Source organism: Dendropsophus ebraccatus, chromosome 5 (genome assembly GCF_027789765.1).
Source record: "Dendropsophus ebraccatus isolate aDenEbr1 chromosome 5, aDenEbr1.pat, whole genome shotgun sequence".
Taxonomy (NCBI): Eukaryota; Metazoa; Chordata; class Amphibia; order Anura; family Hylidae; genus Dendropsophus; species Dendropsophus ebraccatus.
In genome coordinates this window covers 35,093,194-35,107,791 of record NC_091458.1, presented here as the reverse complement: position 1 = coordinate 35,107,791, position 14,598 = coordinate 35,093,194, and the positions used below count along the sequence as shown (strand labels likewise).

General features: G+C 42.8%; 1 protein-coding gene across 1 annotated transcript in view; it reads left to right on the top strand.

The window, feature by feature from the left end:
• The window catches only part of ATP8A2 (ATPase phospholipid transporting 8A2), a 476,575-nt gene that overhangs the window by 39,157 nt on the left and 422,820 nt on the right, over window positions 1–14,598 (top strand). The window contains exon 2 of the mRNA XM_069969843.1: window positions 8,561–8,705. Within this exon, the coding sequence (XP_069825944.1) occupies window positions 8,561–8,705 (145 nt within the window). The remainder of the gene's footprint in view (window positions 1–8,560; window positions 8,706–14,598) is intronic.

The window sequence follows — 14,598 nt, the reverse complement described above, 5'->3', positions numbered from 1 at the left end:
CCCTAGGCTGGGAATTGTAGTTTTACAACAGCTGTAGAGCCACAGGTTGGGGACCAGTATTACAGGAAGGTTCATAAATAACCTATTAGGTCTACGGATATGTCCTGTGGGTACAATAGAAATAATAAACATTACATTGCAAATCTACATGGACATATATTAATGTATAGAAGGAGGGCAAGACCTCGGAGTCACTCCTTCTGATGGGACCAGGGAACCCTATTTCGGCATAGATGGTGCTTATAGTCGGATGGCTGAAGGGAAGCCATGAAATGATGACGCCTTCAGACCACTTTCTCATACAGATCGATATCGCAGCCTGGTGTAATTACTGAAACACAATTCTCTTCAAAATGCAAAAGTGGTTTTCACAGCTTTCTGAATCACCATACATTAAAGTTGACAGCTCCATTTTAGACTATGTTAACTACTGGAGACATAAAGAACAGCTATATAAATATACCAACACATTATAAACCAATGCAGCTCCCGGCATCTATTTATAAGAGCTGCCAATGAGGGCCTGACATTGCCTCCTGGTATGTAACATGACAGCCCCGGCTCCTGGGATGAGGAATTGCTGCATGCGGCCGGTCCTTGGCCCTTCAGCATTTTGTCAACATACAGTTTCCTGGGGTAATTCTGCCAAGTCATTCTCCATTTGGTTTTGCATTATTGAAGAGGCATTAAATTGCATTTACATAAGGGACTGATACTAAAAATAAATGGCAGCTCTGCAGTGTGCCATCAGTATACATGTACAGGTATATATCAGGGATGAGGCTGACATTACACATGATTATACTGATGATTACTTATACAGTATCTATCACACCGACCTCTAGGACAATGTTAACTTCACACAACTCTTGGGAACCCAATATCAAAGCCTCAACAGTCTTTTCACCACAAACATTCCTATTACAGGGTGCGATGTTTAACGATTAACGACTAACGATAAACGGTCGCAAACGAGATTGTTTATCAATAAACTGAAATCGTTCACCATATTACACAGAACGATAATCGTTAGATACAAACGTTACTATGATCGTTTACTCCATCTGATCCCAGCAAAACAATGAACAATGTGCAATTACACTGAGCGATTAGTGAAAAAATGCAGAACTTGAGCGAACGAATGTGGAATTACAGAGAATGATTAGCGAACAATTAACAATAACACAGGTCAACAAAAAAAAAAAAAATTTACTGGTGTCCAAAATATTTTAATGATTTTGGGGTATTTTTGGGGTGCTGATTCTGAATATGCTATCAGTTTTGCCAGATTGGCTCAAGTTTTTTTTCATGTCTTGTTCATTTTTGAAGATTACTTTCTAAAACTAGTTAAAATTTATTGTATTCATGACAATAGCAATAAAGTTAATGCGCGTGTAGCAAATTACGTCTTTTTTTTTTTTACACATTTCACGAAAATTCTCAAAAACTTGAGCCAATCTGGCAAAACTGATGACATATTCAGAATCAGCACCCCAAAGTTACCCTAAATTCGTTGAAATATCTTTGGCCCCAAAAATGCTGTTGACCTGTGTAATTTTAGGTTTAGATCTAAGTCAACAATAAACGACATACGAACGATTTTTCGATTGTTGCCTGCAATTACACAAAACCATTATCGTTTAAATTCGAACGATATAACGATTTTTCGCACGATAATCATGCCGTGTTATAGGGCCCTAAGAGTCCTATTCCATGGGCCAAGCAGGGCCCGATCATCGATGTAAACGAGCGCAGATCTGCTAGATCGGTGCTCCTTTACTGGGCCTATTCCACGGCCCGACAATCGTTAGCGAGGGCTGCAGGGACATCGTTACTGATGTCCTTGCAGCCCTTGTTTCATACATTGCGGTTCACGGAAGAAAAGGAGCGCTGCACCTCACACCTATGGCTGATACTAGTGCCCCTAGGCTAAATAAAAAACACATCAGAATTTTGTGTATGAATTGATCAAGCCATACTGCCCCATGTACCATCGTGCAGGTATCTGATACACATGGGTCCCTACACTAAGTCCACACCGTGCCAGTCAGTGGCCACCAACCTCGCAGGCGCGCACAGTCAGGGAACGGGGGTCATTGGACGACCCTGCGACCCCCATGCCACAGGACCAGACCCAAAAACACCACACCAGAACCCGGCCAGCACCGCCGGCGGAGAAGGTCGCCTCCAAACAGCACAAGTCTGGATGAGGTATTGCGCTCACCATAGCTGCTGCAGACAGAATGGGAAAAGACAGGAGGGATTAAAACCATGTGCACTCAGGTGTCTCCTGCTAATTGCGGTCATGTGGGTCTCACCAGGAGGAGTGCAAAACACGGAGAAAAGAGAGAAACAAAATGCGGTTCAGGGAAGAAAAAGCGCCGCACCTCACACCTATGGCTAATACTAGTGCCCCCTTGTTTCATACATTACCTGTCTAGGCTGCAGGTCTTCTCCTTCTCCCGGTCCTACGTGGCAGCATCAGCTTCAGAGCGGCCTGTCTGAGCTGACAGAACGCTCAGCGAATCACTGGCAGCGGCGGTCCCGGCCAGTGATTGGCTGAGCGCTCTGTCAGCTCAGACAGGCCGCTCCGAAGCTGATGCTGCCGCACGGGATCGGGAGAAGGAGAAGACCTGCAGCCTAGACAGGTAAAGTATAATGTTTGTGAAACCGTCAGTCGCCCGCCGCGTCTGCTATTCCACGTAGCGATGCGCGGGTGGCGAACGATGATTTTAGGTTTGAACCTAAATGAACGATCAGCCGATGACACGATCATCGGCTGATCGTTCTCTTTATTCCACGGAGCAATAATTTGCTGAATCTGGCGATTATCGCTCCGTGGAATAGGCCCCTTACTCTCACATGGGCTAGTGATGGGGCGGCATTTTGAGGTTTGCCTCAGGCGGCAGAGAACCCAGAATCGGCCCTGCTACAGTTCAGTTGTGGTTTTCAATTAAGCTCCATTCACTGCAATTAAAACTGAGTTGCAAAACCTGCACCCAAACTAGAGACAAAAGCAGTGCGGTTGGCCATGTTTTCCTAACACTGGATAACCCCTTTAACTTCATCTTGAAATGCACCACTCAACAATTGACACATTTCTTTAACTTAATAGGAGGGCAAAGGTTATAATATAGGTCCCAGGGTATCCAATACCCCACTAAACACTGCTCGACAATGTGAGTTTAAGTCTCCCTTCCAAGTTTAAGCCTAGCTCTGTCCACTCTGCCTTGGCTCCTCTCCTGGTCTGACTTTACCAACTGACTCAGCTGGGGTATAACTTATGCCCCACCCACGGGCATAACTAGTATTTATAGGGACCCATAACAAAATGAGATAGGCCCCTACCACCTAAAGACAGTAAACAGAAAGTACTGCATATAGTTGCATTATTTAAAGGTATGGTAAAGAGGGCCATATATTAGAGAACCCCCATGTGTGTATACAATGGTCCTTATAACTAGAGATAAGCGAAGCAAATCTGATGAATTCCGATTCACAGTGAATTGGGCATTAAATTCCCTTGTAGGGATTCACAAATTAGCTTTACAAATTCACAGACATGGCGGACGCACATATTAGCTTACAGAACTGTCTTTTGGTGGGAGCAGAGGTTTATCCATAATCCCTTGTGCCCATCCAATCAGCTGCAAACCCCACTCTAATGTTAGTAACCCCCAAACACACACACACACCCTCTATATAAGGTGATTGTGTGGTGTCCAACCACGGGTGTTACTATTGGTTGTACCCTTCAAAAAAGCCGGTACTTATTGTGCAAAAGTGGTGATGAAGGTAGTGATAAAGTTTCGCCACTAGATGTCGCTGTATTAGATATGTGTATTCAGAAGCTGCACGGCTGAAGTATGTAAAGGGTTATTGTTTATTTGTGTGTCACATGGATCTGTAAACAAAAGACAAGGAGAGTCACAAAACAGGACAGTATCTTCAGACAGCAGTAAGCTGGGAACTGATCCAGATAGAGCAAAGTTGCGATAATCTAAAAACTCTATCTCGCAGCGCGGTTGTCAGCAGGGAACCCTCAGCATTCCACTCATCCCAGGTATCTAGTGGGCATAAGGTGGTGTGAAGACTTACAAGTCAAAACACGGGCACAAGTATTCTATCCTTCTTCTTCTAAGTATACTTTTACCTCATCCTTCAACATCCCAGCAGAGCATAGTACTACTTGGGCTGGGACTCCCACGACATCCTCCTCTCTGCTACTCTGCTTCTTTGTATCTCTTAGCACGCTACTCAGTCAGCACGACTGTACTTCTCACTATATTCCTGTCGCAGATCTGGTTATTATACTAAGTGTCTTATCAAGTGCTTTATCAAGGAAACTATTAAGTGTAACTTATCTTTTCAAAGTAAAGCTGTTTAACGTGCTGCACACAAGTACCTTCCAAGTAAAACAAAGATTATTTATGCTAAAGAGACTCTATGATTCTTCACTCCACACCGACACAGTATCCACTACATCCTTGGGACATTTCCCCTTTCCGTGGGTGGCAGTTCTGATAGTCCGGGAAGGTCACTACACCACTTCGGCCCACCGTGATATCATCCCAAAGGACCCTGTAGCAGCCAGGCAGGACACTGTCCACAGGGAAAAGGGTACAACCGGCCCTTTAAACTAAAAGCAGGTGTGCTACCACATTTGTGTGCCCCACTGGCACTGGCATCACAAAATAACATCTTAAGTTCCGGCTGTATCTCGGCCAACCACCACCGGAGTGGCGTTGCACACTACCATCTAGCAAGTGACCGGCCAATCCTCCAACACACCGGGGATCATCCGCAGCACCACAATTGGTTTCCGGGAGGCGGCCAGTCGGCTGTGTATAGTGGAGAGCAGGTTGCAGCAGGCAGTTAGAGCAGGGAGAGAAATACAAAGAGATAGGGACGGAGAAGAGAGGAGGGTGGATTGTGGGTGGTTTCTGTGGGAGCAGTGAAGCCATTGTCCAGTATACCAGGTAACTGGGTGACTGTTATTCATTAAACCAAGTCACTGGGTGCTGGTGTGCATTATAGGAAGTCACTGGGTGCTGGGTATGTACTATAGGAAGTCACTGGGTGCTGGGTGTTCATTATAGGTCACAGTCACAGTGAACACAGTGTCCATCTTAATACCTCACTGGGTGCTCTTTTACCAATGTCCACTACTGTCCTGCAATGTTATTACTCCTGGGTAGGCTCCCTCAACTTGTATATCTCATAACAACTGTTATGGCTATAGTTACAACTATGGGTCTCCCAAAACACCCTGTGTGCCCGCAGGCTCCAGATCTTAAGGACCTCCAGCTCAAAAAACTCTCAAAATGGACTTGTCCCCTACCTGCCATGTGGTTGTACCAGACACCAACGCTGCAATAGAAAGCAATACACACATTTATTGGGGAAAATCTATCTATCTACTATCCATTTATCTGTGTACTATCTATCTTTCTTTCTATCTATCTATCTATCTATCTATCTATCTATCTATCTATCTCCCTTCTATCTATCTCCCTTCTATCTATCTCCCTTCTATCTATCTATCTATCTATCTATCTATCTATCTATCTATCTATTTCCTATCTATCTATCTCCTATCTAATTATCTATCTATCTATCTATCTATCTATCTATCTATCTATCTATCTATCATCTATCTATTATCTATCTATCTATCTATCTATCTATTTCCTATCTATCTATCTCCTATCTATCTATCTATCTATCTATCTATCTCCTATCTATTATCTATCTATCTATCTATCTATCTATCTATCTATCTATCTATCTATCTATTATCTATCTATCTATCTATCTATCTATCTCCTATCTATCTATCTATCTATCTATCTATCTATCTATCTATCTATCTATCTATCTGTCTATCTATCTATTTCCTATCTATTATCTATCTATCTATCTATCTATCTATCTATCTATCTATCTATCTATCTATCTATCTATCTATCTATCTATCCATGCACATCATGAATCTCCCCCATTATACCCAGGATCTCCTGATATTTAACGTTGAACTCTGTTGGCTTTTTGAGTTAACTGAGCCAAAAATCCTTTAATCCCTTCCATTCAACAGAGCTAAAGTAGAGAAGGCTGCTGACAGTGATAATGTAAGTGGGTGGCAGGGAGCATCTTTTGTTTGTTCGCTTTTGCATTGTTACCTTTGTGCTTATTTTTAGCTATGTGCCAGCTTGTGCCAGTAGTTTTTTAGGTATGCCAGCCTGTGATAGAGGTAAATTTATTTGTACTTTGTGCCAGCCTTGGATAGTGATATATGTATATGTATTATGGGGCAGCAATGGACAGGGTCATCCAGTGCCAGTTTATCATTTATAGGTTTATAGATACTGTTTGTCTGCTTGTGCCAGTGATATAATGGTGGCTGGGTTCGAGCACTAAGTTTGCCTGGCAGTGTGCAGTGATATGTGTAGGTATGTGCCAGCATACACTACTGGCAGAGATATACAGTATGTATTCTCTGTTACATAGAGTGTATGTATACTGTGTGCCAGTAATGTTATACATGCTCTGCCAGCCTAGGCAGTGATGGGTTATATACATTGTGTGCCTGGCAAGTATAAAGGCAGGTAAGGCAGAGGGTTCAGCCTGCCATACTAGTATATGCCAGTATAAAGTGTATAGCTGTTACAAACATAGGTTTATGTATACTGTATGCCAGCAGGTGCAGCAGAAAACTGTGTGCCAATGTGCACTGGTGATAGTTTTGTATGTGACAGGCTCCATTCAATGCCAATTATACCGGTATTGTACAGTATATACTGTATATAGGTGGACTTGTTTTTTGATTCACTGATATATATTATATACTATGTGCCAACCTGTGACAATGGTATCTTACTATATGTGTATTTTGCCACCATGTGGCAGTGGTACACCATATGCCAGACTGTGCCATTGACATATCATTGTATGCCAACCTGTGGTAGTCAGTTTCTATGCTGTTTGTCAGTATCATCTATGTATGTTCTATGTGTCAGCATCTGTCAGTGCTGTCTCTAAGTATTCGCCAGTAATAGGTTTATGTGTATTTTGTAGCAGTTGTATATGTGTGCCATCTTATGCCAGCAATCACTGGGAGCCTATGAACCCTATACAAGGCACATGTTTGTATATGCTGTGTGCCAGCCTGTGCTAATGGTATACCATGTGCTGATGTATCAGCGTTGGTTGTGTGCCAGCAAAATTATGTGTGCCAGCATATGCTAAAGCTAACTGTGTGCCAATCATAGGTTTATGTGTGTTGTGTACCAATGATATCTGCATTACATCTGCATTTAGTATTTGCTCAGTGCCATCCTGTCAGCCTATGTGGGTTATGTACCAGTCATATCTGTGTGCCAGCCTGTGTCTATGTGAGTGCTGCCAGTGTGTTATGTACCAGTCATATCTTTGTGCCAGCCTGTGTCTATGTCAGTGCTGCCAGTGTGTTATGTACCAGTGATATCTGTGTGCCAGCCTGTGTCTATGTGAGTGGTGCCAGCGTGTTGTGTACTAGTCATATCTGAGTGCCAGCCTGTGTCTATGTGAGTGCTGCCAGTGTGTTATGTACCAGTCATATCTGTGTGCCAGCCTGTGTCTATATGAGTGCTGCCAGTGTGTTATGTACCAGTCATATCTGTGTGCCATCCTGTGTCTATGTCAGTGCTGCCAGTGTGTTATGTACCAGTGATATCTGTGTGCCAGCCTGTGTCTATGTGAGTGCTGCCAGTGTGTTATGTACCAGTGATATCTGTGTGCCAGCCTGTGTCTATGTGAGTGGTGCCAGCGTGTTGTGTACCAGTCATATCAGTATCTGTATCCTCATTCAATAACAGTATATCTCATCTATCAGTGAAACTAGTCCTATCTGTATGCCAGTCTGTGACCACTACACCCCTGTATGTACCAGCCATGTCAGCACTGACTGTCATCCTTTACCACATCTATGTGCCAGCCTCTGACACTGGTACACCATGTGCCACCCCATGCTGCAGACATATCAGTGTTGGCTGTATGCCAGTCATCTAAATACATGCTGTTTCCCAGTATCCTCTTTGCATATGTTATGTGCCAGCCTGTGACCATGACATCTTGGTGTGTGCCATGTGCCAGCATATGTCAGAGCTGACTGTGTGCCAGCTGCATTCTTGTATATGCTGTGTGCCATTCTAGTCAGTGACTAGTGTGCCAATGTTACCTGAAGTCTTATTAACCCCCTGGTCCCCAGCTGTGACTGTCTTACCAGCAGCAGCAGTAGCAGTAGCAGCTGTCTGGTGAGCAGGGCATCTCCTCCTCCTCCAGCCTCCAGTGCTGCTGCCTCCTCCTCCTCCTCCCTTCTGTGCTGCTGCTGTCTCCTCCTCCTCCTCCCTCCTGTGCTGCTGTCTCTCCACCCTCTGCATCTCTCCTCCAGTACTCACCCAGTGCCTCCCTCCCTGATGCCTCCCCCCAGCCCCTCCTCTGTGCTCAGCAGCCTCCTGGGTGCCATCTGCCCCCCTGCCCATATATTAGCCCCCCTGATAACCACCGTCTCCTCTGTGTGCAGCTCCAGTCTACTCCTCTTCTGGCTACAAGAAGGCAGACGATGAGATGTCCGGGGCCACGTCCAGTGCTGACCAGGTGGAGGCAGCTGCCCGCATCATCCTCATCAATCAGCCCCAGGGCTGCAAGTTCAGGGACAACAGGGTCAGGTAAGCAGCCCCCCATGCCCCCTCACCACACATGTGGGCACAGACTCATGCCCTCTATCCCTGCATCACCACCAGGCTGCTCCAAACTTCTTGCACTCACTTACTCCTGTGCACTCCCATCTTACTAGTTATGGTAGAGCTGTAATAAGTCAATATTATAGCATGCATATTATTATACACAGACATCTGTATACTACATATTGTACCATGTCCCAGTATAATACAGTACAGGGGACCAGTTTCATAGACACTATATACACTGCAGGGATTGCTGCTCTGGGATGGGGTTCCTAAATTGTATGTGATGCAGACTGCTCAGGTGCATAGAGATGTGTGGGAGTGATCCTGGGACACTGGGTCACTAAGTTCATGGAGCCCAGTAGTAGTGGATATATTGTTACTAGTGAGCATCATGTTTCGTATAGTAGGCGCCCCTCCTGCCATTGTTATACTGCATAATGGTCCATACATTGGATGACAGGTTTAGATGACCCCTTCTCCATTGTGGGTGTCCTGATCATAGGGAGTTTCTGCAACCACCTGTCAGCTGGACTCCTATCTGAATAAACACGTAACATTGTGGTCTTTGTGACCCATGCTCATTCATTGTGTTGTGTCAATGGCTTCTATTACATGTTTGATGCCCCCTGTGCCAGCAGCAATGACCGGGCACAGCTTTTTTTTTAATAGTGGAGGGTGTTAAGCAGGGGCAGCCAGAGTATATCATCTGCAGTCCCCTCAAGTATTCTTTCATTATGCAATTTTACAGAATATTCAATAATAAATATAAATAATTAATTAATATATAAATAAATTAATATTTTATAATAATTATTATAAATAAATTAATAATAATAAATATATTAATTTATATATATATATATATATATATTTTTTTTTTTTTTTTTTTTTTTTATTAATATTGTAAAACAATTGTCCTAATACAGTCCATTGCACCTGTGCCTTACATTAGAATGAGAGAAGAGTTGTATGCGGAGTACCTCTTTATAAGTGATCAGATTTTGGGCTTCTTCTCTCACACCAGTACTGAATATATTATTGTGATGAGATTCACCAAATATATCATGATACTTAAAAGCTGCTGCATGCTCTGTATTGTCATTCATATTACAGGTGACCAGCTTCATATATACAGTATAACATAGACTAAAGCCAGTCATGCATTGAATGTTTTTTCCCAAGGTACATATGATAATGATCGTGAACTACTACTACCAGCATCCCGGCTATGGTTAGTCAGTACAATCAATGTCCTTACACATTTATAAAGCTTTATATTGATTGTCGCTCAATATCAGGACTTAGGGAGTACTTACAATAATTATGTGCAAAGCACTATGAACCTAATGGTCATTTATACTCTGAGATGGACAGAATAATATTTTGCTGTGTTTTTTGAATTTTTTTAAATTTAGGACTAAAAATAAAACCTGTGATTACTGCTACCAGTTGGCCTTTGACTATAAGTTTCTCACCCAGAAAAAGCCTCCATGTTGCTGCCAGGAGCCAAAGTGGCACTGAGCTTCTTTTAAGTGCCAACATTAAAGGGGTTGTTCACCAATTTTTTTTTCTTTTAAACTGGTGCCAGACATTTGTCATTTACTTCTATTAAATAAAACTTCTTAAGTTTTCCAGTACTTATCCGCTGCTGGATGTCCTGCAGGAAGTGGTGTATTTTTTCCAGTCTGACACAGTGCTCTCTGCTGCCACCTTTGTCTGTGGCAGGAACTGTCCAGAGCAGTAGCAAATCCCCATAGAAAACCTCTCCTGCTCTCCAGACTGGAAAGAATACCACTTCCTGCAGGACATACAGCAACTGATACTAAAGTACTAAAAGACCAGATTTTTTAAATAGAAGTAAATTACAAATCTCTGGCACTTGCTGGCACCAGTTGATCTGAAATAATTTTTTGGGGAGTGAACAACCCCTTTTAAGTGACATAATCCCTTTCAAAATTTCTTTACATAAAACTGGATAACTCATTTAGGCCACATTCACACAATGTAAATTCTCTATTAATCACGGTCATTGTTGCCGATTTGCAACAACAACGTGATTAATAGAAAATTTACATTGTGCTGCAGTCTGTGGAATCCCTAGCGGCCGCAACTAAAAACTGACATGTCAGTTTTGTGCGGCCACTATTCATTGAATAGTGGCCGCACAACCATGACAGGGTACACAATGGAGAGTGCGGCTCTGGCTGCACTTTCCATTGTGTGCAGTGGTGAATTGGGATGCGCCCGCATCCCAATCCAATAGAAATTAAGTTTATCTTAGACGGTACTGGGGCATGTGCATCTACTAACTACTAACTGTGGGTTCAGAAACTTTATTGATACCCTGTTGTTGTTGTTATTTTTTTTTAACATATAAGTAATATAGGAGTTAATAACTGGTTATAGATTGTGGAGAGACATCCATCTGACTGAATGGCTCAATAATGTTTTTGTAGAGATTTTTTTATTCTTGTCTGATGGACTATAATGAACTATAGAAACTTATAAAGTAGGAATAAAGGTAAAGGTTTCCCATAGATCAATAGTGGGGAGTTTATCAGTGGAGACCATATAGAAGAGCATATTGGAAATCTCCTACATTGGTTATTCCAATAATGACATAATAATAATAATAGTAATGGGAATTGCTATTTGTGCAGGCAGGATATTTTCTCCAGGATTTGACAGAATCTGTGATGGAAACCGCTAATGAAACCTCTGATGCAGATGTGAACACGGTCCAAAAGAAGGGCATGGTAGTGATATTGGAAAGTGGCAGCCATGTTTTTCAACCACTTTTTCAACCATGTAGCAGTTGTCAGCACTCTCAGTGTACTGCAGAGTGAGTATAGTACTAGTTCTTATCCATTCCTTATGGTCAACATGAATGAATTTTATTTCAGGGATCTGTACACTAAACCAGACTGCTTTATTTCAGAGTCAGGCTATGTTCATACAGAGCTAGAAATTAGTTCCAAAGCCCAATATGAACCCAAAACAATTAAAAAAGAATAATAACTAATACATGTAACACAAATCCTCCTAGTGTCACTGTTAGTAGTAGGGATGTATATCTAGAGAAGGGTCTCTTTCCTGTATGCCTATGTAGATGCCTGTGCTGGTGATCTTGTGGAGCACAGAAACTTTCACTAGTTTTAGGATGGCTCTGATGTCCAGTATTGGAGAAAACTCTGATCCCAGCCATTTAAAGGGAACCTGTCGCCCTGGGAAAGTGGGCCAAACCCACCCCTTGAAAGAGCCCCCCATACTTACCTCCCCCTGCCAATCCCATCGGTGGGAAATCGCCACCTCTCCTCTGTGCGCTTATTATGCAAATGAGCAAAGATTAGTCAGATGCCCATAGAAAATCACTGCCCCAGTGATTTCCTATGGGCATTGGATTTATCTCTGCTCATTTGCATAATAAGCGTGAAGACAAACAGCAGCGATTTCCCTGTGACGGGACCAGGGGAGTAAGAAGGGTCGTCTTTATTCAGGGGTGGGGTGGGTTTGGCCCACTCTCCCAGGGTGATAGGTTCCCTTTAACCCCTTAAAGGGGTATTCTGCTCATCAAACATAACTTTTCAGACTGTATGTTGCTGCCCAGGTTGAGAGTAAAAATTCCTTCCATACTTATTATCTATTCAGTCTCCTTCACCCAGGTCTGAGCTGCTTCTTTCTGCTGAAGATACAAAAATCTGTGTGTGAGCTGTTCAGTCTGTCTCATCTGTCAAGCCTCCCACTCCCCTTCCAATATATATGTTGTTAACAAGTCCCTATCTGCAACTTTGTATCAACCTTGTAATGCTAGGAGGGATAATCACAGTAAATTCATCTGCAACTTGACATCAGATTAACCCTCCCAGCATTACAAACAAGATACAAAGGTCTACAGACTCCCCCGCCCCTGTTTGACGCGGCTCCATTGATTCTAATGAAGCCGCGTCATACAGGGGAGGGAATTCCCTCCCACGGGACGGGCCAGCCTGCCTCCAGTGCTTCAGCTCCGCCCCGGGACCCGTTGATAGAACGGGGTGTACACGGGAACCGGGCCGCGGTTCAAAAATCAGACCGCGGCACCGACTTCCCCGTGATGACGCCGTTCTATCCCTGGGTCAGATTTAAGAGAATGTACCTGATGGTACATCCACTTTAAATAATGTACCAATGGTACAAAGTATGTTGAACAACGGTCATTATTTGGTACTCAAAATGACAGCCGTTATTTAGAGTATCAAATAAGGGTCGTTTAAAATTGTTGCGTGAACACAGCCATACAGTCCACATTTGCTGAACAAACTCAGTCAATGGGTCCTTGGAAAATGCGGATTGGGATACAGATTTTATCCATATGCTGTCCCTGTTTGTCGATTGTTTACCTGGTAAGGCTGAGTTCACACATCGTAAGACACCAACCGTTTTGTGACCCGGCCGTGCCACAGAATGGCCAGTGTCAGTGAAATTCACTGCAGCATCGGCTGGATAAACTTCTTTTCTAGTGAATTGGGATGCGGGCGCATCCGTGTGTGCCCGCATCCCAGTTACCTATAGCACACAATGTAAAGTACGGTCGGAGCCGCACTCTCCATTGTGTGCAATGGCAGTTCTGTGGGGCCGGTATTCAATGAATAGCGGCCGCACAAAACTGACATATCAGTTTTCGCTGAGGCCACTAGGGATCCCGACCGGAGTATATACTATGTGTATATACGCCGGCCAGGATCCCATTCATTTTTGATTGAAATAATTTTTTGAATTAATCACAAATTGCCACAACGGCTGTGATTAATTAAAAAAATATGTTATGTGAACATAGCCTAAGGTTGGGCTAACACTGCGTTTTTGCAGTCCGTTTTTTTTTTTTTATTCGTTTTATGCAAAAAATGGATAATAATAATAATAATAATAAATTGTATAGCGCCAACAGATTCCGCAGCACTTAAATATGGATGAAAAAATGGATACACTTGATCCGTTTTTCCACTGACTTCCATTAAAAAAATAGAGGATCAAAACGCATCGGTTTCTTATTGTTCACAAAAACGTGGTCATAGCATGACAATTCTATAGAATCAAATCTGCTTAAACGTAGTGTAACCTTCTGCTTTATTATAAGGCTGTTCTACCTTTAATAGTGATTTTTACTTGGTACGCCATAGTTGTCTTCCTGTGAGGGATAATGTTACTCTACATTGTAGTGTATCAGATCAGTTTCTGTTCCCTTTGCTTGTATCTTAGGGTTAGAAGCATTGTCTCTCTCACCATCTTAGATACGTGGCGCAGGTGTTTAATCAGTGCCGGCTTTGATAGAAGATGTTTTCAGGCAACATAGCCCCAGTGTACGTCACAGCCGCCTGATAGCTCCAATGCATTATATACACGCAGCTGCTTTTACTTTAAGTGGAAAATGAACGACATATAAGGCCTTGTACACACAGCAGAGTCACGTGTATGAACATGGACTCTCAGCAGGACACATAGGTGCAATGGCCCAGATCTAGCAATGTGTTTTAAAGGCTGGACTGAAAGTAGATAGTGTAAAGATGAGGCAAAGTTACTAGCTTACTACCTGTTCAAAGGTTAATATGTAAAAAAGGCAACTTATCCAGTAAAATGTGTTTCTAAAGTCCTTAGGTGGTGCTTTACCCTAACAGTGACTGTAAATGTGGCACAAGCTATGGAAGAAGGAATAAAGAATGCGGCACTCACCGATACTTTTTTATCCTTTAGTAGAGAGGAGTGACAGCAGTATGCTGTTTGGGCAGGCGACAGCTGTTTGGAGGGAAAATAAAGCATAAAGCCAAGCTTCCTTTGAGTTGAAGCACCAAATGTAATACTTGAATTTTATATAAAAATGCCTAACAATTTATTT